Below are 23,225 nucleotides of genomic sequence, written 5' to 3' on the forward strand. Positions count from 1 at the left end.
AAGCCTCAACTAGGAGTTGAGAAAATCAGTTCTAGCTCTGCTCTGTCAGCAACTCTCAGTGACTTTGGTTAAGGCAAATCCTTCCTCTAAATCTCAACTACTTCACCTGTAAAATGGCCCTAATAAAAACCCACAATTTTCCTCTTGCCTTATTATGCCTACAGAGTCTGCTACATTTCTGGAAAGACAGTAAGGGCTCAGTGAGTGCTTGAGAAATTGACATAAGCCGATTCCAAATCCTTGCTATCGTTCAAGACCCTGCTCAAGTTCTGTCCCCTCCTGGAAGCCCTCTACTTAGTACAGGGATGGTCAAAGAGTAGGCATTCTATCAGTGCCAGATTCTGAGTAAACCAATCTCATCATCTGCTTCTAGGTTTTTGATGCCACCAACACTACCAGAGAACGACGGTCACTGATTCTGCAGTTTGCTAAAGAACATGGTTACAAGGTACAAGAACACTCCCACTCTTTATTGTTTTTTGTTTTATTTATTTATTTTTTATTGAGGTAACATTGGTTTATAACATTATATAAATTTCAGGTGTACATCATTATATTTCGATATCTGTGCAGACTACATCATATTTACCACCCAAAGGCTAATTACCATCCATCACCATACACATCCGCCCTTTTACTCCTTTAGCCCACTCTCCTTCCCGCTTCCCCTCTGGGAACCCCCAATATAATCTCTATATCTCTGTGTTTGTTTGTTGTTGTTTTTATCTTCCACTTATGACACTCCCACTCTTATCTAGAGCCTACTTATCCAGCACAAACCCCAAAGAAAGGGAAGTCAGGGGATTCTGAGCTGCCAAATCAGTTACCCTAGGCTCAACATTCTAATTTGGTTATATGGCTTTCGAGATCAAAGTTAGAAGCAGCAAAACAGAACAGGAAAGGAGAGGTGCCACATTAGGCAATAGAAGATGATTTCCAACAGGCTGACACTGGAGATGAGGGTAGGGATGAGGAAAGAGGGGAGAGAATCGCCACAGAAAGCACATGTAAGAACTAAAAACCAGTAAAAACACAAAACAGCAATCTTGGGCCATTCAATTTAGAGCCAATATGCCTTATAAAACTCAGAATCCTGAAACACCACTGTATGAAATTATGTTGTCAGAAATGCCTCTAGGGATGACTCAGAGCCATTGAAAAGGGATCAAGCAGTGTTTGGCTCCTACCAAACAGAATTCCCTGCTTGAAATCTCTCTTCTGTTTCTCTTATAGGTCTTTTTCATTGAGTCCATCTGTAATGACCCTGGCATCATTGCAGAAAACATTAGGGTAAGGAGCACCAGTTACCTTTCTTCCTTACTTTGCCTCAGACTCAGTTCATGCCTAAAAAGACCTCTATTAGGTTAAAGGAGGTATTCTTCCCCAGGCTTCTCCTCCCACTTCCTATATAAACATTCCCTGACTATCCTGGCCTACAATGATCCTATAAAATTAAATGAAGCCAATATAGAGAGAGTCCTTAGTGTGCGCCAGGTACCAAGCTTGACTCTCACTAATTTTTCACAACAAACTTGCATGTTAGGAATCATTTCAGTGTTGGAGAGAGGAAACTGAGGTTCCAAGATGAGAAGTGAGTTGTCAAGGGTTAATATAGCCAGAAAGAGGTAGAACTAGGACTGGAACTCAGGCTTAGCTGTCTACCTGGAAAGCTCTTTATTCTGCCTCACAATTTGTATCAGAACTATCACTGCTCTTAGATTCTAGGCATGTTATCTAGAAGCAGATCATTCACCACATTTTATTGTTCCCTATTTCATCAAATTACTGGAGCTCAGGGACAGAAGAGACCTTAAAGGTTACCTCCTGCAGCCCACCATCAGATACTTGATATCTCAGCTAAATGTTTGTCTGGATTTTCTCTTCATACCTCCAGTGACAAGAAGATTATTGCTTTCATCAAATGCAGCTCAATCAAGCTGAAATCTGCGTCCCTGAAATTTCCACTCATTGGTCCTCTTTTTGTCCCTTGGGGCTTATAACATGTCTAATCCCTCTATTTCCTCCTCATCAATCCTTCTATCTATCCATTTATTGATTCAACAAAAATAGAATCTATACACCTCGGCTGGGCCATTCTGGGTATTAGAGACATAGAAACAGATAGAGGAGAGTCCTGCCCATAGTCCACAGTCTAGTTAGAGAGACTGACAAGTTTATAGACATAAATCTGTGAGATCAGTGCTGAAATGAGGGAATAAAGGAGGCTGTGGGTGCACAGTGTTGAGGACCTAACCTTGCATTGGAGGGGTAGGGGTGTATCAGGGAAGGCTTCTCAATGAAGGTAATAGCTAATCTGCACCTTGAAGAATGCATAGGAATTCAGCAGGTGAAAAATTGGAAATAAGGGAATAGCGTATACCAAGATTGGCATCTTCAGGGAACTATAAGTAGCTTTGGTTGGCTAAAGCAAAATGTGTGGAGGAATAGGGGAGCAATGGGAGATGAGGAAGAAGAAATCATTTGGGGCCCAATCATGACAAGCCATGAGTCACTCACTAAAATAATTCATAGTTTGTCCTAAAATATATGAGGAAATGGTCAAGGGTTTTAAGCAAAAGAATGCCATGATCAGATATGCATGCTAGAAATATCCTTCTAGCTGATAGTATGGGGAATACATAAGAAGTAGCAAGACTGTAGACAAAGTAATCAGTCACAAAGCTATAGTGAACATCCAGGCAAGAGAGAATGGAAGCCAACTGGAGAGATATTTAGAAGATAGAGTGGAGAGGATTTGGCACCTGCTAAGAGGTGGGGGATGATAGAAAAAGACATATCTAGGATGACTCCCAGATTCCTTTTAGGCTCAAGTGACTGAGTGGGTGATAGTACCATTCGCTGAGATACAGAATGTGGATGGAGAAGGTAAGTCCTGGAGGATTAGAAGATCCAGCCCTTTAGAAATCTAAAGCCAACATGCCATGTTCTCCCAGTAAACACTGGATACATGTAAGCCATTATGACTCCGGGCCAAGATCTCCTGTTCCTCTTCTTTAACCACTTCTCACATCACAATTTCTGGCCCTCATATAAATGTTCTGCTTAAACAGTGTGCGCTCTACAACTGAATATAATGTAAAAGACCTTGTTTGACCACATAGAGATAAGGAATGGTGAATCACACAGTCCAGATTCTCTTCAATTAACTGATTTTGTAAACTTGGGCAAGACCTTTTTTCCAAGTCTCATCTTTATTATGAAGGATATTGTACTCAATGATCTCTAAGGGCTCTTCCCACGGTCAGACTCTGTCTCCCATGGTCCCTCTGTCCTCCCTTCTCCTAGCAAGTGAAACTTGGCAGCCCTGATTACATAGACTGTGACAGGGAAAAAGTTCTGGAAGACTTTCTAAAGAGAATCGAGTGCTACGAGGTCAACTACCAACCCTTGGATGATGAACTGGACAGGTAAGAGCCCAGAACCCCAAAGTCCAGTTCTGGATCCTTAGCCCTGTTTTGTCCTGTAGGACCTGGGGAAATGTCCTCCCTCTCTGGGCCTCAACTTTTCGATCTGTAACATCAGGGAGCTGACCTTGATGATCTGTCGTCAAGGGCCCTTCGAGCTCTAACTATCCATGAGGTGGTGATTCCTTGATGTGTAAGCTGTTCACGAGAGGACTGAAGTAGTGCTTTCCTGACCAATATGGACAGCAATCAGGACCCTGATCTCTGGGAACAAATGCCTCACTCCTGTGGTTATTGCTATTATTTTTCCAAAAGTATTCTTCACACATGTATGACACTTCAGTTTCCAAACATGTTCACCTTCTCTGTTTTGTTGAATCCCCTCGGCACCCCTGTGAAGGAGGCCAAAATAGGTCTTATGGTCATATATTTTCAAGAAGAGGAAATTGAGTCTTAGAGAGCTAAAACCACTTACCCAAGCTCCCACCACAAGTCAGGAGTACAGCTAGAATTCTAACCACATATTCTATCTCCTAGTTATATCTCCTTTCACAATGCCCATATACCTCTTCAATCAATAAGTATTTGGACTTTTTGGGCTGTGGAGTACATAGGGGGTGTAAATAAGGGAAGAGAGGTGGGTTCTCTCCTCAGGTAGCTTCCATAGTACCTTGACATATGGGAAGACACGTGAAAAATATAAAACTTTCATTCATAATACCAGCTAAAGATTAGAGAGGTGTTAGCTGGCAGTACAGGGAAGATGTGAGTTTTAGACGTAAGGTGTTCCCAGAACCCTACTTTCTTTCAAAATGGGTTGTGATGAGAAGAGACTGTGGTCAGTGAGACCCTTTGGGCCCCAAGTGAGAAGTGTGAGGCTTCAAATAGTCATTACAACCCTAAGAAGTCTAAAGAGCATTCTTCCAGCTTTGTCCAACTGAAGTCCTAAGAGGTGAGAATTGTTACTGCTTCACTTAGATGGGAAAGCAGACCCAGAGCAGAGTAAGGGCTTACCTGAGGCCACACAATAAGTCAATAGCAGAATATATACTCAAACCCTTATTTTCAGACTTCCAGCCTGGTTCTCCCCCTCCCACATCGCTATATCATAAAAAGTGTCACATGAGGCTTAGACATTCATTGCAAAAGGGTCAGGACCTTAAGTACAATTGTTAAGATTGTTCACTTGCAAGGACAACCAGGTCAAGGGTACACTTGCTTTTCTCATCAAGGCATGCATTCTGTAGTGAGACTGTTTCTGCCTTGAGGAAAGTGTAACTTTTTCAAATTTATGCAAAGGCATCATATGGGCTAGCAGCATATGGTGAAAGAAGTTTGACGGAGGGAAGCTGAAGTAAAAGAACAGCATTGATAAAGCCCCTAGCCTTCAGCCTAGACTCCTGCAGGTGCCCAGCTAGTGTTTGATGAATCAATTTGGGCCTGAAGACAACTGATTCTGAAGGTTGGCTTTATTTAATCATTTTTCCATCAATAGACATTTATAGTCAATGCATCAGGGTCCAGCCCTAAGCTGTGCCCTAGGAACCCAAAGAGGGAAGGGCTGTTCCTGCTCTGATAGAATGCCCACCTGGTTGAGGAAGACAGTGAGTATACAGTTGATCAGAATTGTAGGGATGGTAAACCAAATGGGCTGGAGGAACACAGAGGAGGAGACCCAGCCCAGCTTGGAGGAAGAGATCTGGAAGAGCAGATTTACCCAGTAGGTGGACTAGACATGTGTTTAGGGTACCAGCAAGGTAGAGGCTACCAAAAATAAGAAAATAATCTTGGAAGCTTTTAATATTTTATATTTCAAAAACAGTATCAAAGAGTCAAAATGGAAAAAATAAAATCAGAACTTGGTAGAACCTCCTCATATTATAATATAGTTTATAATTTTTACTTTGAATTGCACATGGTTGGCGTGGGAATTAGCTACTATAATACTTGTGGCACAAAACACCTCTTAAATGACTTCACATGATCCTGGGCTCAAAGAAGACTTCCTAGAGAGAGTGAATATACTGTCTCTTGAAGTATGAATGCATAGGAGCTCAACTTTGGAAATCAGGCAAGGAACGTCTTTTCAAGCAAAGAGAACAGCACTTTGTAATGGCCTAGTTAAAACTGAATGAGAGTAGAAGGGTTCAAAGAATATTCCAGCAAAAGCATAAAGGCTAGAATGAAATAGAGAAAGTTATGAGCATGGGCCTGGGACAGTAAGGTGAGGCCAAATGGGACCAGTGTGTGAAGACACGTACCTAGAATGTCAGACTAAACTGAGGAATTTGGAAGTTCTTCTAGAGCCACACAGGACCCAGTATTAGGAACAGACAGTAACCAGGCAACAAAGCTACCTCAGATATTTTCTACCCTTAGGCTCTGAAAATCCTAGACGAGATGGTTGGAGAGGTTGACCTTAGGCAAATCACTTCCTCTCTCTGTTTCAGTTTTCTCACCTATAAAAGAGAGAGAATAATCTCTGCTTCCTAGCATGGTTATGAGGATTCATGCACTTTAAAGTCCCCACTCTCTGCCAGCTGCACAAAAAAATGTTCAGCAAATGCAAGTGCCCTATGGGAACTGTTAAACATGGATGACAGAGCTGGGCATGATAAGTATGGTGCAGATAGAAAGGCCTTCTCTAGGAAGATCAGAGGAGAAGCATTCTGAAACCAAACCTGTTAACCACTGCCTTACTTGTCTTGCGTTAGTGCAGCTGTTCCCATTCACTTGGTTTTGTTACTTTGCACCTGGGGTTGCTGGTGTGTCACCCCATTGCCCCAGCCTCCCCTACCTCTTCCCAGGGATCGCCCTGAACTCCCTACAGTCCAACAACTAAAGGATTAATGCCTGACATAGCAGGACCTCAGAAGTCTTGCTCCATGGTTCTAGTCTTCTGATTAGTCAGTGCCCCCCATTCCCAGCTCCTCTGCAGACAGGTTGTTTAATACGTTTGATTATCACTTCATGTATAGTTATTAGTTCGTGACAGAGCACAGAATCGAGGGGATAACAAAAAGGCTTGAAGCAAGGACCACAAGTTCCCCAATGATGTTGTGGACCACCCCATACCCCAGTACTTAGCATACCTTAGATTGAGTGACTATTTGTGGAATGGGTGTTAAGCATTGATCATGTGTTTCCAAGTATATGTTTTTGACTGGCCTAAGAGCTCCCAAAGGGCAGATGCTGAGTCCTCACCCTGAGCACAATGCTTAGAATAGAGCACAGTGTATTTGTTGACTACATGGCAGATAGGGAAAGAACCCAACCAACTCCCCTTTCTGAGTAAGGAGAGAGACATACAGACACAAGCATGCACAGACACAATCTGGTAGCTGCCTGTGGAGTGTCAAGTACAATATATCGTAGCAGAGGCTCAAAGGACAGAGGGGCAGAGCTCGGCTTCAGATTTGAAAGGGTGAGGGAGTGGACAAGTCAGGAGCTGCCAGTGAGATGTTGGAGGCAGCCAGGGACACAGAGGATTACTGCTTCTCTCTGAGTATGTAAGGAGTGTGAGCCACAAAGGAGAGAAACCCTGATGCCTGGAGTGTCATAAGTGAAGGTAAAAAGAGCCTGGCTCAAGCTGAGATTGAGGAAAGGAGACAGGGAAATGGTAGCAGGCAGTCAGCTCCTCAGGGTGGCCAGGAACCAAGTCTCTAGAGCTTCTTCTAGGTTCTAGAAGGTTCTCTAGTCTTCTAGGTACCTAGAACAGAGCAAGCCCTGGTATCTTGTTAGAGGAAAGGTAGGTGAGAGATGGGTTATGGAGGAGGCTTGAAGGCAGGGTGTGTGGTTGGGGCTTTCTCTTGGGATCAGCCTCTCCACTGTTAGCCCCTGAGCTGCCCTTGCTCCTGCTTGGGCTGGCCCAGCCACCTGTCCTACATCAAGATCTTCGACGTGGGCATGCGCTACATGGTGAACCGAGTGCAGGACCACATTCAAAGTCGCACAGTCTACTATCTCATGAACATTCACGTCACACCTCGCTCCATCTACCTATGCCGGCACGGTGAGAGTGAACTCAACCTCAGAGGCCGCATCGGAGGTGACTCTGGTCTCTCAGCTCGAGGCAAGCAGGTAGGGAGGACCCCATGCACCCAGAGGGTGGAGCTGGCCCAGGTGGACCGCGGGTGGGTGGGTGGCCACTGCTTGGGTCCTGAGGATGGGGGGACTCAGTAACAGGGTAAGAGCAGGTTCTGGTCACTCTCACCCCTCCACCTTGTCAGCCACTCAGGCTTCACCCATCCTTGGATGGCTCCCGTGTGCCGACTGCATCTCCAAGTCCGATAGCTTGGTCCTGGCACTCCAGGCCTGCCCAGATCTGGCTGCTCCTTCAGCCCCGTTACACTGAGTACCCTTTGCCCCTGCCCGGCTCTTCCCCTCATCTTTCTCACAACTCTGCCTTCGCTTGTGCAGCTTCCCCCACCTAGTCTGTTGTCTTCTGTCAGCTGGTGAGCATCACTTGCACAGACAGCTGCCTTGAAGTGCCTCACCCTTGAATCCACCTTCTCCTCCTTTACTCAGGGCTGATGCTACACCCCCTCCCACCACTGCAGGTCATCACAGTGTCAGCACTTGTCCCCCACCAGTTACGAGTTCTTTCCTGCCCTCCCTTCCAGGGCCCAGCTCCTGCTCCATGGTCTGGTCCAGGAAGCCCTCCCCTGTCCTCTCCTGCCCTCTCAAGCAGGTCATCATGCCCTGGGCCCCATCTCTCCCAGTTCTGCTCCATCTCTGACTCTACGGCATGAGTCTCTTCTGTCCAGCTGAACATAGTGACCTGCACATTATGGGTGCTGGCTAAATACAGGGACACATTTTCCCCTGCATTTGGCCCTGGGCCTGGGCTTGTTCGCACAAGTATTGTTCTTGCTGGGAGGATGGCTTGGGGTGGGAGAAGTGGGAAATGGGGTGCAGGAGGGAGGGAGAGCCCTCATTTATTGGACACCTGTGCACAATCATGACACCATCTGCTTCCACATATGTGGCCTCATTTAATCCTCACAACAGTTCTGAGGGATGGGCACTACCGTCACCAGTTTATGGATGAGGAGGCTGAGCCCAGTCCGGAGCAGAGAGTGGCCCCAGGTCACACAGCTGGTAAAGGACAGAGCCAGGGCTGAAAACCAGGCCTTCCTGATGCCCCTCAGCATCCCCCACTGCAGAGGTGGCAGATTCCCAGGCAAGGCACCACACTGGAAGGCCCAGTTCTTGTGGCTCCCTTTCTGTTTCCTTCAGACTGGCAACCTCCTCTCCAGGTAGACTCTGACGTCTCTTGCTTCTCAGAGCAGAGTCAGAGGCCACTAGAGGCATGACCCCCTCCCCAGGGCCCCACCTGCAGCCAGGGGTCTCCCAGTTGGGGCTGGCCACAGCCCTGCCCTCACAGCTCAGTACCCACTTTGAACACGTGGCCATCTCCACACAGCATGCCTCCCTTGCACACAACTGTGAGCTTGTAAACACACACGCCTGGCCCCAATCTTCACACTCATGGGCACAGTGCACCATGCACGGTTTACAAAGCACTTTCCCATCGACTATAACCTACAATTAATCACAGTAGCTCTCACCTACTTTGTGCCAGGGGGCGCTCTGGGTGCTCCGCTTCCACTAGCTAACGTGACACTCACAGAGACCAGGCTGGGTGATCTAATGCTGTTCACACCTTACAAGCAGGAGATACAAGGCCAGAGAGGAGCAGGGATGCGTCCTGGGACACACGGAGACCATGTAAAGGAGCTAGGACAGTTTAACCCCTGTCATCTACCTCCCAGTCAAGGGCTCCTTCCACCAGAGCACTGGTGCTCATCATAACTGGTGCTCACACTGACTCATAATCCATAATTATAGTGTGTGTTAAAAATGCCTGTATTTGTACATAAAATTGTGTGCCTGCAGCTATACATTTGTGTAGATGTTCCTCACACACAATCTGTGATTAATAACATATCTATATGCAGAAGAAGAGCAAATCACTTGCTCATCTGGGATCCCCCATCCCTTCCTGGTTCCTCTTGGTGATGTCATTGTTTCCCTCACTGGACTGGCTTTGTTTTGAGAGCAGGCCACCCCGGTACCCAGCACATGGCCACACATACTCTGTACATGTTTGAATGCCCTTAGAACCTGGGTACCAGTATCCCTGCTCAAGCAATGAGAATTCACAGGGTCAAAGAGAAATGTCCCCCAAATCCTACCCCTCCCACTTCTAGACCACACTCTGAGCACCCAGAACCTTAGAAATCCCTGCCTTTGTGGCCCAGACTCTGCTTCCAGTGCCTACATGGGCTTATCCCAGAGTGTCCACCTAAGAGCAGGCCACATCACAGGTGTTCACCCCCAGACGAAGGGGTGGCCAAGAGGTCACTTTTTGTGAATCATGGGAATCAGTAGAGATATGGTGTGGACAGAACTTAGTCATGTGATTACATTATCCACAAACATGTACTCAAGGCATCTAGGAGTGCAGGATGGAGGCAGAAATGGGAAGATAAGGGAGGTGGACTGTGGGTGGAGTGCCTCCATTTATACTCTTGTCCCCAGCTCCACAATGTTAGAAGTGGGCTGTTTGAATGAATGAATAACCGAGTAAGAGGTTGAGTGAGCAAGCATCAATACACACACCCACAGACACACATTATACATATATACACATACTCTTTTCTATTTCCTTCATCCTTATTCACATGGGCAAGAGTACAACTTTTTATAAATTGGAAACATTTAAACTCTGTACTCTTATTTGTTCATCATCATTACACCATTTGTGGTAGATCTGAGCTTATTCTCATGGATACCCTGTCTTCTTTCATTTCTCTCTTTCTCCCCTCCTATCCTCCTCTGCACCCCCAACTCCCCAGTATGCCTATGCCCTGGCCAACTTCATTCGATCCCAGGGCATCAGCTCTCTGAAGGTGTGGACCAGCCACATGAAGAGGACTATCCAGACAGCTGAGGCCCTGGGTGTCCCCTACGAGCAGTGGAAGGCCCTGAATGAGATTGATGCGGTGAGACGGAGGGGGATGGATTTCCTGGTGGGTGATGGGGCTTGACTCTGGGCCTATCCCCTGGATTGCCTCTGCTCTGACTCCTATAGGGGACCTAATTAATTCAACAAACATTTCTCGACAACCAGTCATGTACCAGATATTATTCTCAGTCTTGGGGATCCAATGAAGGCCAGAACAGACAAGGTCTCTGCCCTCATGGAGCCCAAAGGCAGACAGCAAATAAGACATTGCATCTCACGTGACAAAGTGTTGTGAGGAGGGAAGTACAAGGGACTATGGAGGCTCAGAAGGTGAGGGTGCTCCTGGCAAGACTTGGTGGTGGGAGATTTATAGGGAAACTTTCCTAGACAAAGCTAGAGGTGAGACAAGAAGCAGGCAAAATGGGCTAGACGTAAGGGAATAAATTTAGTTCCAGTAACAGGGAACAGCTCATACAAAGGCCCAGAGGTGAGAAGAGAACATAGTGTGTTCAGGGAACTGAGGAAAGAATAGCAGAGAGGCTGAGACAGTGATTGTGAGGTGTAGAGAGAAGGGAGATGAGGTTGGAAAAGAAGGCAGCTCATAGGGGCTTTATGGTTCACGTTGAAGGATTTTGATGCTGCCTTAAAAATCGGAAGCCATTGATGTGGTCTAAGTTAAGGAGGAGTGGCCTAAATGTGATTCACGTTTTTTTTTTTAAAGACCATTCTGGCCGTGCGTGGAGACTAGGTGGGAAGAGGGCCAGAATGGGCATGCAGACCAGTGTGAAGATGGCTGCATTAGTCCAAACAAGAGGTGAGGGTGTAATGGACCAGAGTAGTTGCATTGGAGATGGAATGAAGAAGAAAGACTTGGAGAATATTTCATCTGTCCCTCATGACACGGCAATCTCTTTTCAGGGTCAGGTTTTCCCTGAGCTCTTTGAGAAGGCACTGTTTCCTCTCCGTTGTCTCATGTGCACTATAGGTACACTGACATGAGGAAGCAGCCCACAGGTTATGACTGGTAGACCCCAAAGTAAAAACTTCACCACAGGTGTAGATAACTTGCGTGTAGGTAGGTTAACTGGCTTGATAGATATACTTCTATAAATAGCGAGAAGTACGTGTGTGTATACATACATACATATATACCTAACTATAGATGTACAGAGATACACATATTTAGAAAAGGGATAACAGCATTGTTCTACATGTCACATATATTTCCTATAAAATACATGCAACCAAATATGTAAACTCTTCATCATAAGAATTCAGTTACTGTTTGTTTCTGGCCCACGTGTGGTGTAAACATTTATTGGATACCTACTTCATTTCAGGTTCTGGGGTGGTGCTGGAGATGGAGATTGGTTCCCATCTTCACTGAATTTTCAGGCTAAACAGGATAGAGGAATAAACAGAAGAATACAAAACAGCATGTGTGATACAGGCTCTGATAGGCTAGACTGTGCGCACAGAGATGTCAGGGCAGGGCATCTGACCCAGCTATGACCCTCCAGGAGGAAGTGATGCCTAGCTGAAGCCTGAGGGTTGAGGAACACTGAGCCAGGTAGAGAGGATCAGGAATGGTATGTCAGGCAGAGAGAGCAGCATAAGCAAAGAGGGTATTGTGTGTTTGTAGAACTGCTAAGATTGTAGCAGCGGAGATGGAGAGGGAAGAAAAAGGAATAGATTTGAGAGAAATTTAGGAGGTAGAATCTCAAGAATTGGCTATGAGTGGGTGGATGAGGAAGAAGCAAGAATTTAGAATGATGCCTAAGTTTCTGGTTTATTTTCCATGATCAATAATATATTAATAATTAGTTCCATTGACTGAGTCATTAAAATGTGCCTTATAAATCCTGTACTAGTTTCTTCTACATATCTCTAATATTCAAAACACTTTTGTGAGGTAGTTTGTAATTTTGTGAGTTAGTTGTAATTCTCCTCATTTTGCAGATGAGGAAAATAAAATTCAAAGTTAGGCAATTTGCCTTAAGTCAGTAAAGAGTCAGTGCCATTTCCACAGACAACAGGCTCCCAACATGCCTCAGAATAGAAAGTCAAAGCCAACTTGGAAGGAACTTATGTAGCCAGTAGGGTGTAGTTTCTCCCATGGGCAGTGTCGGTTGGAGAAGTTTGACACTGCAGAGCTGTTTGTGGGCTGGGACAGGGGTGAACCTCACCCCTAAGGGAAGCCTAGTAGATGGCTCAAAAGACAACAACCAGAGCCTGTTGCCCCCTCTACAGGAAGGTCTAAATGGATTCCACACAACCAGAAGGAAGTCTTAGAAACACAACATCACTTCCCGCCCCTACCAGCAGCCACCTCGCTTATGGGGATTTCTCAGTGGACATGGGAAGCTCTCATGTGCTCCTGAGGAACTCATTCTCTGAGCCCTCGAGTCCTTCTTTGGGTGAAAAGAGTGTGTCTCCCAAAGGCCCACTCTGAAACCATTGGGAACTTACTAAATCTTGCTTTCTGAGATGTCTGTGGATACCTGTTTCTTTATCTGCCAGAGGTCCTGGAGCAGAGGCAGGGACAGAAAGGATGAGAAATGCTATAAAACGGGAGAGCACTTCTGTGGATGTGCACACATGTATGCACTTGCATAGACAGTCACAGACACCCACAAGTATGCTTACACTCACAGACATGCATTTCATGGATACATGGACTCACTAGTCAGACACACAGGCTTCCTCTCAGACACATCTACCAATCACATCTACGCAATATGTGCACACACATACACACAGACAGACACACCTAGAGATACATATGGCCACACTCACCATAGACACACATGAAGTTTTTGCATATATCTACATCACCTGGACACAGAGAGGCATGCCACGGACATGCATGCAGACACATAGCCTTAAGCATGTTACCACAAATTCACAGACATAGGCATACAGATACCTACATATACACTAGAGACATAATCAGGGATATAGTCACAGATAGACATGCCACAGACACACTGAGACCCACATGGAGAGACAAACCATAGAGACATCCACACGGGCACATTCTCAGATGCTCAGACACCCTGTACACACACACACTCACACAAACATACTACATATGCCTAGACAAATACACAAATACAAGGCATAAGTCCTTAAACCAACCACAGGCACACATCATAAGCATGCTGCACACACACACACATGCAAACACAGTCACAAATCCTAAACCCACATATTTATAAAAATGCATACTTATATGTACAATGTACATCTACAAACCTATTGGGACAATCATAGAGACACGCTGCAGATACCCACCATACACTCAGCCTGAACACACCTATACACATTCACTCACTCTCACATCTGCACAGCCACACACTTCATGCACACAAACACATATACAAGTCAGACAACAGGCACAAACCTAGAGCTGTGTTCACAGAAAACCAGGTGCTCATGTGCTACTGTTCCACAATCATTGGCCTCAGAACTATGGTAACTTTTGTTTCTAAATGATTTTTCTTAGGGTGTCTGTGAGGAAATGACCTATGAGGAAATCCAGGAACACTACCCTGAAGAATTTGCACTTCGGGACCAAGATAAATATCGATACCGCTATCCCAAGGGAGAGGTAAGATTTGGAGGGGTGGCCTGACTTCTAAGACTCCTCCCCAGTATCTCCATTCCAACCTCCAGGATTTCATAGTTTCCTAGACAGCTTTAGAAACAAGGTAAATCATATTTTGCAGCAGATGCCATCCCACAAGGCACATGATTATCTGGCCCTTGGCTGTCTCATATTCTTGGCTATAGGCAACAGGTTCCTCTTTTTTTAAAGCTACATATTTCCCTGCTTATTTCCTCTCTGCTTTCAGGAAGGCTCACTTTATCCTAGACTTTGTCTCTGGTATCCCTTCACTAAAGGCAATTGAAATAGTTTGACATACTCTAATTTCCTGACGTTTTATTTCCAAATTGCCTAAAGCTCCAGCCTTTCTGGAAGTGGGTTGGAGTCCCAAGGGACAATAGCTAATAGTTTAACCAACTTCTTTGCCACCACATGAACCAGGCCATCACTTCCCTATCCCCATATGAGGTGAATCTTCATTGCTTTCAACCCAGCCTCTATTTAGCCAGTTCCACATTTTAGAGTATTTATTAGTCATACTCCATTTCTGATACAAATTCCTAGGAACAATTATCAAAAAAGCAGGACATCAAGGAAGATAAAACAATAGATATCTTGTGTTACAAAGCACTTTCACGTTTTTATCTTCATGCTCAGAAAAGACCTTATAAAGTCAATCTGAGTTTGCTTTCATTTTCCTTTATATATGTTGAGGCTATGTTATTAGAGGCATACAAATTTAAAGCAATTATATCTTCTTAGTGAATTGTATAAAGCTTTTTGCCTAAAAATGTATTTTATCTAATATTAATATAACTAAACAAGATTTCTTCTGGTTAGTATTTGCCTGGTTCATGTTTATCTACTTATTTACATTCAACTTCTCTGTGTATTTTTGTTTTGTGTCTCTTGTAAATAGAATATAGTTGGCTTTTGTTGTTTTTAATACAAACTGAAAATATATGTCTTTTGAATAGTAAATTTGATACATTTACTTTTATTGTAATTACTGATTTATTTGAGCTTATTTATAGTCTTTTGTTTTGAGTTCTCTATGCTTAGTTTCTTTTTCTCTTTTTCTTCCTTCTTTAGAATTTATAGAGTTTTACATCTATATTTGAGCTATGTAGTCTGTTTCCGTTCTTTTAGAGGTTACTCTTTAACATTTTAATATACATGATTAATAAACTCTAAAATCAATATCTCTACCCTCCCCCTAAAATAATATAATAACTTTAAAACTCTGGTCATTCCCTCTCCTAACTTACATGTTAATTGTTGTTTTGTGTTTCAGTTCAAACTTGTGTCTTAATCCCCAAATAAATTATTATTGTTATTATTAAACTTATTATTGTATACTGTGTTTATTTAGATTTAACCACATATTTACCAATTCCTTTGATCATTCTTCCTCCTTGCATCTCAAGTTTTCCTTCTGAGTTCAATTTCTATCTTCCTTTAGAAGTCTTTTTAGTGAGGATCTGTTGGTAGGAAACACCTTTCTTTTTGTCTAAAAATGTCTTGGGGAGGTTCAATCCTAGACGATACTTTGGCTTGGTATAAAACTCTAAGGTTGACAGTTGTTTTCTCTCAGCACTTTGAGATATTACCCCCACTGTATTCTGGCTTCTAATGTGGCTAAGAAGTCTCCTGTCAGTCTATTTGCTGTTTCTTTTCTCTCTGGCTGTTTTTAAGGTCTTTGTATCTTTATTGCTTTTAAGTTCCACTCTGATATATCTAAATATTCATTTCTTTTCTATCTTGATTGGGATTAGTTGGATTTCCTGAATCTGAGGACTGGGATTATTCATCAATTCTACAAAACTCTCAGACATTATATCTTTATTCCTTTCTCACATTCTGTCTATTATCTTCTTCTGGAAATATAATTAGATGTGTGTTAATCCTGTCTCTATCCTTTAAGTCTCCTAACTTCTTATTATTATTTTCAATCTCTTTGCTGCATTCTGAGTAATTTCTTCAGCTCTATCTTCCTAAATTGTATCTAATCACTATTTCTTAAGTTGTATCTAATCTGCTATTTACTCCATCTATTGAGCTTTCAATTTTAATGAATATATTTTTCATTTCTAGAAATTCTATTTAGTTCTTTTTCAAATCTACATCATACATTTGATAGCATCTTGTTTCTTCATTATATTTTTGATTCCATGTTTTATTTCTTTAAAAATTTCAAACATATTTATTTTATATTGTGGATCCTTTATCTTAAGTTTTTAGGGTTCTCCTCTTGTTGTTTCTGCTTATTTTCACTTGTGATAGCTTATTTTCCTCGCATGTTATGTGAGCTTCAGTTTGGCAAAAATTTATCTATGAGAATCCCACGCAGCTTGAGTTGAGAGAATTTCTATTTGCTTCTTCCAGACTCTCTTGGGAACTAATGACTTGAAAAAGGTTTTTATTAAACTCTCAGCTTAGCATTTTCTACAACACATAGGTAGTGTAATTCTGAACCATAAACCCACCTGAGGGTAGGCTTGTGGTTATACATTCTTACAAGAGGCTTTTCCTAATTTTTTCCACCAAGAGTCAAGCAGAGACAGATAACATGTTCTTATTGTTTCCCTTTGCCTGTGGATATATTTTCTTTCTAATTTACATTTCTACTGAAGATATATCCCTTTGAGGGTCTCAGATTTATGTGACAGTCTCAGTCTCAACTCCCTATTTTGTGCACACCTAACGCCTTGTCTCCTGTTTCTATGTTTTAAAACCTCAAGCCTCTTGGATACTGTGATTAGCAAATGTCCCCAGGGAAATTGTGGCTTCTACATCCACAGATCACTCTTTTTATCCAAGTTTTTCTTCATTTTGGAAACTTATATTCATAATGTTCCCTTCATTTTCTTGAAAGGTCAGCAGTGCAGGCATTTATTTTATCTAGCTTTTCTAGGAATTTTTTTAGTGAGAAGTTTTATTATTGTTATTGTTACCTAGTCCACTATATTGATTGCCCCCATTTAATAGATGAGAAACTAAGACCCAAAGAAGGATGTGAGTTGCCTAAGATCATACTACTGGGTCAATAACTGAACTGGCACCAGAACCAAGTTTTCCTAATTCCTAGTCTAGAATTCTCCTCTGGGCAAATGTGCCTCATCTCCTTTTCTTACCCAAGTATTTCTCTCACTTTTAGTCCTATGAGGATCTGGTTCAGCGTCTGGAGCCAGTTATAATGGAGCTCGAACGGCAGGAAAATGTACTGGTGATCTGCCACCAGGCTGTCATGCGGTGCCTCCTGGCCTACTTCCTGGATAAGAGTTCAGGTACCACTGTCCTCTCTGTGCCTGGTGTGAGGAGCTGGATGTGGTTTGAGACCCTGACACCAGCAATTAGTGGTTGATATCTTAGTAGTTGACAGCACAGTATCTAAAACAGTGATTCCTGAGTTCAAGTTCTTGCTCCGTCACATACTAGCTTTGGGAAATTACTTTAACCTCTCTGGCCTCAGTTTCCTCATCTATAAAATGGGGAGAATAGTGATAAAGTTTAAATAATTCAACATGTGTAAAGAGCTTAAAACAGTTCATGACACATAGTATGGGCTATGTAAGTCTTAGGCACTGTTATTAGTATTAGTATTATTCTGAGCTAATGTTTATAAAGCCAACCTTAACAGGCTGCCTCAACCTGAAAAAGCTGAGCCAGTATTTCTCTGAAGCATGCCGTCATCAGATGGTAATGGGACCTTTCATGGCCTCATGATCCTGATTATAGGTTTCTGTCTTTGCTGTAAGGATGATTTCCCCAACATAGTGATGTTTTCATTTTAAATTTTTTAAAATGGTAATTTCTTTTTAAAAATTATCTAGACATTGTAATTTACAGAGTATCTATATACTGACTACATATGCTGAACCGCGTACTGGGGCAGATGGCCTGGCAAGGGACTGTAGTGTCACCTTCGGGTGTGAGAGTCCATTTCTGATGTGGATGCTGAAGTGTTGGCATCTCTGGGATACTGTGAGGGTGTGTGAGGACAGTGCAAAGTCATATTTGAGGGGTACGATATCCTGCAGACTTGGATCTTTTCTACGGTGCTAGTTTAAGAAAAAAAAAAAAAGAGTACTTGTAATATGGAGTCATCTAGATTTGGAACCCGGGGAACTCGAGACCTTGACATTGGACAAGTCATCTCCTCTGCCTGGCCCTCAGTCTCCTCACTGTGAAAAGGTGCTGGGGGTTGGGGTGGGGTCCTTGCTGCATTTCTGATACCAGCCACATCTCCACTGCTCACTGCTGTCTTTGAGACTGCAAGGTGTGCCCTGTGCAGATGAGGAAATGGAGGCTCTGAGAGGTGAAGTGACTTGCCCAAGGTCACAGGGCTCAGAGGGGCAGGGAGAGGCGTTGATCTCAGGTGCATTCCAGAGGCCCTCCCCTCTCAGATACACGTGGAGTGCATGATAGTGCACCTCCCGTTTGCACACGGCTTTACCCACATCCTACCTGCTTTCATGCACAGGCCACACCAGCTGCTCACAGCTGCCCTGGGAACGGGGTTGGGCAGGGCTGGGCACACGCTCCTACCCCTGTTACTCAGGTAAGGAAACTGAGGCCCAGAGAGATGATGTGACTAAGAATACAGACCCACAAGACCTCAGAGCTGGGGCGCCCTCAGAGTACATCTAGTCCAGTCCTGTGTTGTGATAGATGGAAACACTGAGGGCCAGAGAGTAAAAGGCGGGGCCAAGGTCACTTGTCCAGGCGGTGGCTAAGCTGGGACAGAGAGCTCAGGCAAGTCATTTTCCTTCTCCGAGTGTTCCGTCACGTGTGCAGTAAGCAGCAGTAACCCTCACAGAGTATCAGTGAGGATGGAATGAGATAGTGCACCAAAAGCACCGGGCCCAGGGCCTGACCATGATGATGACAAAGATGAGGAGGAGGAGCAGGATGGATGTCCAGGTTATCGCCAAACCCGATGTCTAGGGAGCCTGGGAGGGTGGTGGCAGGCCCTAAAAGTTTAGGATGAGCCTCAGGGGCAGGGAAGCCGTGAGGGGTGGGGTTCTGGCTCAGTGAAGGGAGATGGGGAGCAGTATGTGCAGCTTGGGTGGGTGTCTGTGGAGAGGGGTGAGAGGTGGGTGTGTCACCCCCATGACACTATGAGCCCCTTGAAGGCAGTGGCAGCCAACTGCAGTGGGCAGAGCACACATTTGCCCTCAAAGGGTCCTGGGTTCGATGCCCAGCTTCCTGGCTGTGTGACTTAGGACAAGTGTCTTCCCTCTCCGAGCCTCAGTGTCCTTTTCCATGGAATGGGCCTGACCATCCTCCCCTCCTCCCCTCTCAGAGCTGTCTGGCTAATAACACCTAGGCCCGTACAAGAAATTGTACATGAATATTCAGAACCACTTTATGCATAACAGTCAAGAAGTGGAAACAAGCGAATCGAGGAATGCTTGTCCATCAACAAGTGTGAGAGGAGTCAGAGAGCGCTGGTCTGGGCTGGGGAGAAAGCTGTGGGAGCTGCCAAGGCGCATGCACACCCCTTCCAAGGGCCCTGGGACATAGTAGGGTCTCAGAAAACACTTGCTGAGACGCAGTGTGGGCCTTTGTGGTGGGGGAGCCTGTGGAAGGCCCCAGGCTGGGGGCGGGAGGTACGGTGTCATGTTTGCCCTGTAAGTGAGGATGTAGGCTGCCTCCTAGGCGACCAGCCTAACCCCCTGGGGGACCCACAGTCTGTCCCCAGGGCCCTCCTTCCTCCCTGCTCCCAAGGCCAGCTGGCTCTTCTCTTCCTCCCTGAACACCGTGCTCTCAGCACTGCCCCCTGCAGAGTGCAGGGGAGTGGGCCCCTGGTGAGGACCATGGAGAGCGGGGGATGGGCGGGGGAGAGTGCTGCAAGCTTGGAGGCCTGGGGAGGTGGTGCCCTCCCCACCACCCTGTCTCTGATGGCTGCTTTCTTCTCTTTTCCAGATGAGCTGCCGTATCTCAGGTGCCCTCTGCACACAGTGCTCAAACTCACACCTGTGGCTTATGGTGAGTGCCCCCACCCTCATGTGGGGAAGTAACATACAGCCCATGAGCATGCCTCCATTGCCTACCATTTGTCCAGCAAAGACCTGGAGGAGGTTCTCTGGGTGGGTAGTTGGATGTCCTGGTAGAGTCAGGACTGGTGGTAGCAAGATGAGAATGGGGAAGGACTGGGATGGCCTCTAAATCTGAACCCTGGGCCCAACTTTCTCTGTCTCTAACAGAGCACTGAGCATAGACTGCCAAGCTTTAGAAGGTGGTATCCCCAAAGGGGACCAGAGGAATAAGTGTAGGTTGGGGCTGGATTGAAGAAAGGGCTCAAAGACCAGCTGGGTAATTTAGACTCCCTCTTGGGGCATTAGTTAGCTATGAAATGTTCATGAGCAGGGAAAAGAGAGACTCAATTCTCTTCTGGGGTGTGGACAAGGCAGACAGTGTACTGAAGCCTGGACTGGGGTATAATCCACAGGGATGGAGCTAAGGGGGCTTCCACAGGGTTTGGGCCTCTTCTGCCAGCCCAGGCCCCACTGATCCCACCCTCCTCTTTCTTCAGGATCCCCAGAACTCCCTTGTGACCTTCCACACCTCTGGTGTTGCCATAACCACATTGTCCTCTAAATAAACTTTACCTGGACCTGATCACTCCAAGGCAGTGGCCCTAGGACTCTTCCATCACTTCAGCACCTAACATAGCCTGGAGCATCCACAAAGCTCCATCGTTACTATATAGATTAGATTGCTGTCTCACAGACCACAAGAGTTGGGGGAGGCCCCAGAGATCATCTCTTCTCATCTCCTTCCCATTCCCAGTTGAGCAACTGAGGCCCAGAGAACTCAGACTATTAGGCGCAGAGCTGGCAGAACACCCTGTTGGCTCCTCTTAGGCCTGGTGTCCTCCCCATACATCACAGAGCTGGTCCAAATTCCCCTCCCTACAGGGCAGTCACAATTGCACACAGTGTGGAGCTAGGGGTGTGGGTTTTGATGGGTGAGGGAGGGAATGACACCTCAGGGAAGACCTGTGCTTACCTTGGGGGCTTAAGGATGGATGGTTTTTCTTCGGAGGCTGCAAAGTGGAGTCCATTTACCTGAACGTGGAGGCCGTAAACACACACCGGGAGAAGCCTGAGGTAGGTGAGGGATTCTGTGATCTAAGGGGGCACATGGTGAAAGCACCCTTCCCCACGGAAAAGCTGCCCCAGTCCCACAGAGCTTGGGTGTTTCGCACCAATAGTTAGAATAACCAGCACTCAGAAAAGCAAACCAGAGCCCAGGCGCGAGCGAGGCACCATAGAGACGAGACGCAGGGCTAAAGCAACCCCTGCCAAAAAGGCCTCAGGCTGATTCCCCGGAGACTTGCCTGAGAAAAGGGTCAGGATCCAGGCCTGGCTGAAGGAGGAGAGCCTGGCAGTGAGGGCAAGAGGCAGGGGAAGGGCTGGGGCTCCACAGTACTGTCTCCTTCCTATTAATCTCAGGCTTTCTCCTCTCAGAATGTGGACATCACCCGAGAATCTGAGGAAGCCCTGGACACCGTCCCTGCCCACTACTGAGGCCTTTCCAAGAGGTTAAACTGCCACTGTCCTCACTGTCTTCTACCTTTAAGAGCTCCTATCCTTGCTCTTCTCCTACCCTGAGAAGACTCTAGACTTGGCCACACTGGAAGGGCCCCTCAGCAAATTCAAAACAGGTCTCAATTTCTAGCTACAACCAAGGAGCACTGTCTAGCTCTGTATGAAACTTTCTTAATTCCTATTCTCTGTTTAATAAAGACTTTTCTTACTGCCTGCTTAATGATTCCTCCATTATCTCCTAGTCTATCAGCCCTCTTCCTCCTCATTGTTCTTCCATCCCCAGCCAGCTTGGATCCTATGTTCCATCTCTTTAGCCACTCTCTACATACCTACTATGGGCAGGTATCAGTGACCCAGTGGTGAAGAGACACTCATACACTCACTGCCTTTGTTCCTTTGCCCTTCCATCACAACCACCCAGCAAGACCCAAACCTTAGATAATCCACATCACCTTTTTTGTTGGGATCTACTACAGGGTTGCTGATCACTGCTTGGAGCAAATTTACATTTATCTGCTTCCACAGCCACCCTTAAATCCTGTTCAAAGTCAGGGTCACTCTATATTCTCTGGCATCCTATCCCATCCCACCTTCTCAGGGATGGGGTACTTCAGTCAATTCCTGACTATTCCATATCTATCTCCTATCCTCTATTAGTTTTTGTCCCCACAGTCTATGTAACATGCTCAGGTCTCTCTCTCCTATCCCAAGAAAACACTTCCTTGTTCCCGTGTCAACCTCTGGTTACCTCCCTCTCTATCCCTCCATTCTTACACAAATGTCTCAAAATGAATCTATACTTACTGTCCAGAACCCTCCCTCTGCCTTCTGTTTGAGGCTTTTCCCTTCCATATCTTTGCTCTAGCTATTATTCCCTTGCCTGCCATGCTTTCCCTAGGTCTCCATCCCACTGAAGTCATACTTGCCTTTTTAGCCTAAAACTTGAGCCCACCTTCCCCAGAGAGCTATGCTGATCTCTAGCTCTTCTATGAACCCAAAATGTCACTCACAACAACCCAAGCATATTAAAAGATAGAAAAAACTCTAATTCATTTGGAAAAATTTTTTTTAATTTTTTGTTTATTGTAGTAACATTGGTTTATAACATTGTATAAATTTCAGATGTACACCATTATACTTCTATTTCTGCATAGATTACATCATGTTCACCACCCAAATACTAATTACAACCCATCACCACACACATGTGCCGAATTATCCCTTTTGCCCTCCTCCCTCCCCCCTTCCCCTCTGGTAACCACCAATCCAATCTCTGTCTCTATGTGTTTGTTTCTTGTTATTATCTACTACTTAATAAAGGAAATCATACGGTATTTGACCTTCTCCCTCTGACTTATTTCACTTTTCATAATACCCTCAATGTCCATCCATGTTGTCACAAATGGCTGGATTTCATCATTTCCTATGGCTGAGTAGTATTCCATTGTGTATATATACCACATCTTATTTATCCATTCGTCCCTTGATGGGCACTTCGGTTGCTTCCAAGTCTTGGCTATTGTGAATAACACTGCAATGAACACAGGGGTGCATGTATCTTTACGCATTGGTGTTTTCAAGTTCTTTGGATAAATACCCAGCAGTGGAATAGCTGGATCATATAGTAGTTCTATCCTTGATTTTTTAAGGAATCTTTGTGGAGAGAA

General features: G+C 45.0%; 1 protein-coding gene across 2 annotated transcripts in view; it reads left to right on the plus strand.

The window, feature by feature from the left end:
• Positions 1-21,691, plus strand: part of PFKFB1 (6-phosphofructo-2-kinase/fructose-2,6-biphosphatase 1) — a 94,783-nt gene extending 73,092 nt beyond the window's left edge. For both annotated transcript variants that reach the window (XM_058535895.1, XM_058535896.1), the window contains exons 5-14: positions 374-448; positions 1,234-1,290; positions 3,307-3,428; positions 7,298-7,505; positions 10,286-10,432; positions 13,901-14,005; positions 17,160-17,289; positions 19,931-19,993; positions 21,053-21,117; positions 21,478-21,691. In XM_058535895.1, the coding sequence (XP_058391878.1) occupies positions 374-448; positions 1,234-1,290; positions 3,307-3,428; positions 7,298-7,505; positions 10,286-10,432; positions 13,901-14,005; positions 17,160-17,289; positions 19,931-19,993; positions 21,053-21,117; positions 21,478-21,537 (1,032 nt within the window). In that variant the 3' untranslated portion in view covers positions 21,538-21,691. The remainder of the gene's footprint in view (positions 1-373; positions 449-1,233; positions 1,291-3,306; positions 3,429-7,297; positions 7,506-10,285; positions 10,433-13,900; positions 14,006-17,159; positions 17,290-19,930; positions 19,994-21,052; positions 21,118-21,477) is intronic.
• The last annotated feature ends 1,534 nt before the right edge of the window (positions 21,692-23,225 follow it).

This window comes from Diceros bicornis, chromosome X (genome assembly GCF_020826845.1).
Source record: "Diceros bicornis minor isolate mBicDic1 chromosome X, mDicBic1.mat.cur, whole genome shotgun sequence".
Lineage (NCBI taxonomy): Eukaryota > Metazoa > Chordata > Mammalia > Perissodactyla > Rhinocerotidae > Diceros > Diceros bicornis.